The 4,568-nt window shown below is 44.5% G+C and overlaps 1 protein-coding gene across 1 annotated transcript; it reads right to left on the reverse strand.

Annotated features, from left to right (window-relative positions):
- Positions 1-201: 201 nt before the first annotated feature.
- LOC124700241 (ACD11 homolog protein-like) lies at positions 202-1,945 on the reverse strand. Its single transcript, XM_047232399.1, has 4 exons — positions 1,535-1,945; positions 890-1,062; positions 596-738; positions 202-490 (listed from the first exon to the last, which is right to left on the reverse strand). Exons 1-4 carry the CDS (start codon positions 1,829-1,831, stop codon positions 384-386), a joined length of 720 nt encoding a protein of 239 aa, XP_047088355.1. The 5' UTR covers positions 1,832-1,945; the 3' UTR covers positions 202-383.
- Between the last annotated feature and the right edge of the window lie 2,623 nt (positions 1,946-4,568).

Consider the following 4,568-nt stretch of genomic DNA (forward strand, 5'->3'; position numbering starts at 1 on the left):
GATATTCTCTCTTCTCTTAGTAACAAGTTGGTATGCTCTTAACTTTTCCTGCCTAAGCAAGAAGCTTCTCCCTCATAAACATTGAACCTCAAAATCTCTAGAGCATTCTTGCTTTGGAAACTAAAATGGATAGTTTAAACCTAGAACTAGTGGTAGATTTAGGAGATTTCAACTGTATCAACTGGAAGCACACGAGTGGCATGATCATACTAGAATCGCCTCTCCTTTTTAGAATTAGAAATTCCATATAATCGTACAGTACAAGAGACGGTGAGAGCGTCCACCACCCACCAAGGCTAAAAGAGCTACGAGGAAAATAATAAAACAATGACATCAATAAACAGCTTGTCAAGAGAGCCGGAATTATGATCCTCAGTTGAGTTTCACCAATCTAGGACAATGTTCCTAGAGAGGAAAAGGGTATCGATGTACTCTATAATCGGACTTGAAGCATCGATGTATCTCCTCATCTCCTTCTGCACAGAGCAATCTGCAGATAAACAGAGGGTTTTGTTACAGGTCTACCAATACACTAACATCTGAAGAAGGAATTCAGTAGGTATCCTGATGGTGATGGATGTTGTGATTTGCGTACCAGTTTCATTGAGCCTCAGTATCAACTGCTCCCTGGTGGGCAGAGTGTACATCCCAGCACCAACAGCCTTCCTGATTGCCCAGCTATGGAACGGCGCGCAGACCTGGCCGTAAGCTGTCGTTGCAGCCTCATACAACGAGCCCCTGCAAATACAAAACGCCAGAGTATAAGCTGTCGTCCGTTGGCAGAACAATAATTCTACCAGGAACTGAAAACCGCCATTGATTGCTGCCAGCAGCGAGCGGAGAAGAGAGCAAGCGACAAGCTGCGCTTGGCTGGAGGAAGGAGACGTACTCTGTTGCGAGGAATTGCTCAAAGAGCGCCTTGATGAGGCCCAGGCCGAGTCGGACCCTGCGCAGGTTCCTGGAATGGCTGCCCTGCTTCTTGACGCAGTCGTGCTCCACGTCCTTGTCCAGGATGTCGTTCAGCGTCGCGTACTCCTTGGACGCGCCGATGAGGTCGTTTACCTGGAAGATGGTTCACGCGGTGAGGGAGGGAGAGAGAGAGATTCGATTACATTTCTTTCTATTGCTACCAATCAACAGGGGAATAGAAACGAAAGCACGCGGTCGACTAAAGTTGAATCATCGCTGGGAAAAGTTTGATTGCATTTCTTTCTTGGAGGAGAATCCTAAAAAGCTTCATTTTTTTCCGTGGTTCCTCTTTAATTGCATATTTGCAATGAAAACGGGGAAGAATATTCGAACAATTTGATAGGGACGCTGCAAGATTCTCCAATGGGAACATGGTTGCAAGCAACAGAGATTTATTAACAAGGTCAAAACACATGAGAGGGCGTCGCTTGTACGATAATATCTTCGTTTTCTTTGAAAGGGAAAAGGGCAGGATTTTAATAATCTCTCCGAACTTGGTCCCAAAGAATACAAGATCGAAGCAATTTGCCTTAAAAGAAGAAATTGATCTGAGCGAGATCTTTACCTTTGTGACGTACTCGCTCTCTGCGAACTTGAAGGCGATGCCGAGCGAGTTGAAGAGGACGGAGACGAGCGCGCAGGTGTCGCCGAAGGGCGCGAGGCGCAGCTCCCCGCCGTCCGCCTCCATCCCGCGCGCCAGCTCCTCGAAGGCCTCGGCGACCGCCGTGAGCGGCGTCTCCATCCCCTGCCGCGCGGCCACCACGGCCGCCGCCGCGTCGCACATCGGCTGATCGGCCTGCGCCCCCGCCGCCGCCCCCGCCGTCGATGAAGACCACGACATCTGCTTCCTGAACCCCATCATCCTCCGCTAATTACCCCTCCCCACTCCGAGTCCGCCGTGCAACCTCTCGTTCCCTCTCTCTCTCTCTCCTCGTGCAGGCAGGCAGGCACCGAAGGCGCGGCGCAACCGTTCACGCACGCACGAACGAACGGACGGACGGACGCACGCGGCAGAATGGCCTCCCGAGAAATATAGCGCGCGGCGAGGTGCGCCTCCGACTGCGAGGATGGCGTCTATGTATAGGAGGCGGCTAGGCTATGGTGCCGCCGGGAATCTGCTGTGTAGGGGGAGGAGGAGAGGAATTTGGAGAGGAACTGTAGGTTGGGCGAAATCTGGGATCTTTCCTTGTCTTCCCTATATAGGCATCTTCCAGGACGAGGATTAAAATTACGTGACGAGCAACACGCGAAAGCTGGGCCGAGGTGGAGTCTGCAACTGAAACCGAGCCGAGAGAGGAGACCCAGACTGGTCGTGGTCGGCGGATCGGCGTGTCATCACCATGCTAGAAACGGAGCAGTAGTGCTCGGTGGTGTCTTTCGTCGAGGTTACGGCAACAGCGACGTGTCTTCATCTTTGCGGTGAACGGCAAACTGGAGAAATCTTTTTTGCATGAGCTGAAATGTACTCCTACGCTTCTAGAGTAGTAGCGGCGAAAATCATCTTTCTTTCTTTATTTGACAGGCAAAAATCAACCTTTCGCATTTTCCCAACATAGTTGTACCCTGTTTCTGAAGTGCTCAAGAAAAAATCGCTTTGGGTTTACAAAAACACTATCATTAGCATGCAACTAGTTGTAAACTTGTACTGTAATAAGTATTTACAGTCACGTGTTGGACATAGTTTTAAACCTATTTTCACAACTACGGAAAGTAACAAGTTTGCATTACTGGTAGAAGGTCAGAATGTTGGAATGTAGTTTTATCGATTTCTTTTGTAATCCAACACAAAATAGGTATATTGGCATGGAATATGCAAATGCTTGAGCATCCAAAATTTGTGTGAACATTCACAATTGTTTTCTACACGGCTTTGATCGAGCATTTTATTACATATATGTTCCACACAAGTTCCGCATAGGTCCTATGCATGTGTTTCTTATCAGGCATCTAAGTGATACATGGAAAATTATGAAATGCTCTATAACCTGCACAAAAAACATAGTGAAATCATTAGACCGCAATGAAGCCCACCAAAACTTTTTATGTAACATGTATATAGAAGAAAATGGTTTGTGAAGTTATATAATTGATTTTATTTAGTTTTGAACAAAAAAACTTATCAAAAATTAGTTTTTTGTCACATATCTCATCAAGACGAAGATGGTGGTTAAATTATCCAGATGAAGCCCAAGATATACAGTCTTTTCTTAATGTGGACATATTTCAATTCTTGGGCTAGACTTTAGGAGAGATAGAGATATATGTACTATGGGTTGATATCGAGGAAACTCGAGGTTGTAGGTGCAACCATATCCAAATTCTTAGTTTTGGAAAGAGAAAATAGGTATCGTGCGGTTCAATAAAACATTGAGAAGAGAAGAAATTATAGTTTATTTTTACGGTTTTGCTAATTCTTAGCTAGGTGAGTACTTAACTTAGTGTTCGGGCGAGTTCAAAATCGACGGATATGCGTCATGGTTTGTGCATCCTATGAGTCGCAAGTGAAATTTTTCAGTTGCAGGTCTGGTTGTAAATGTGATTTTTCAGTTGCAAATCGAGTTGCAGCTGAGATTTTGTCAGTTGCATGTCAGATTGCAAATAAGATTTTTTTTAAATCGCAAGTTATTAGTTGTAACTAAAAATGGTACACACATTAAACAAATATTCAGACAATAATAAATTATTTATATAGTACAAATCGTGTGATGACATCACCTGATTAAGAATTAAGTTAATTCTTGAAAATTAGCCACACCCTTTTTTAGGGTATTATCGTGTGTATTCATTACTGTATTCCATATATTTGAGGCAAGAAGCTTCGTGCTACTCCGTATATGTTTGCAAGGCAGTCAGGCTTGACGCCAGAATTGACCAGTGAATCAACGGGGCTTCATCTAGGCCCTTTGACTTTTGACTTGGCCCACACACAAAGTAAAATATTGCACACGAAAAGAAAATCTGTGCGTGAAGAAGATTTTGGTTGCGCCTATAAACTCCTGTTAGATTATTATTATCCTTCTCATTCATTTGCTGTTACAACTTGCAAAAGTATTCTCATTGATTTACATGATTGTTAAGCAAGAAAAGCAAATGGATCATTAACCGTTACACCAAATCTCTCTATTAAAAAAATACGTTACACCAAACGAAATTAACTTGTTTTCTAAGAAGCACAACCGGCCGATTATTTGACGCTACTTTATTTAGTGACGATGATGCAGATGATAACGGCGCGCGTGATCAGTTTAAGATTAATCAGAAGAAGCAGGTACCGCTAGACGACGATCTCCTTGCTGTGCCTCGTTGTGAAGCACCACTAAACACTGAACCCTGGACCCGGTCTGATATGCAGCTGAAGGATTCTCATACAGTATCCCCCGACGTAGGGATCGGACCATAGCAGGCCCAGTGACAACGCTAAAGCCCAACCGGCTAAACTGTCGATGAGCTGGTTAGTGCGCGATGATGCATATGTTGTGCATTATTGCGACAAAGTCTTCTTGGGCCTACTCTGATTTGTAAACAAAATGCATCTTCAACCAGTCATAATCTGTAATGCCTCAAAAAAGGTTCGAGTTTTTTTTTTCTTACCTAGGTAG

Source organism: Lolium rigidum, chromosome 3 (assembly GCF_022539505.1).
Source record: "Lolium rigidum isolate FL_2022 chromosome 3, APGP_CSIRO_Lrig_0.1, whole genome shotgun sequence".
NCBI classification, from domain to species: Eukaryota; Viridiplantae; Streptophyta; class Magnoliopsida; order Poales; family Poaceae; genus Lolium; species Lolium rigidum.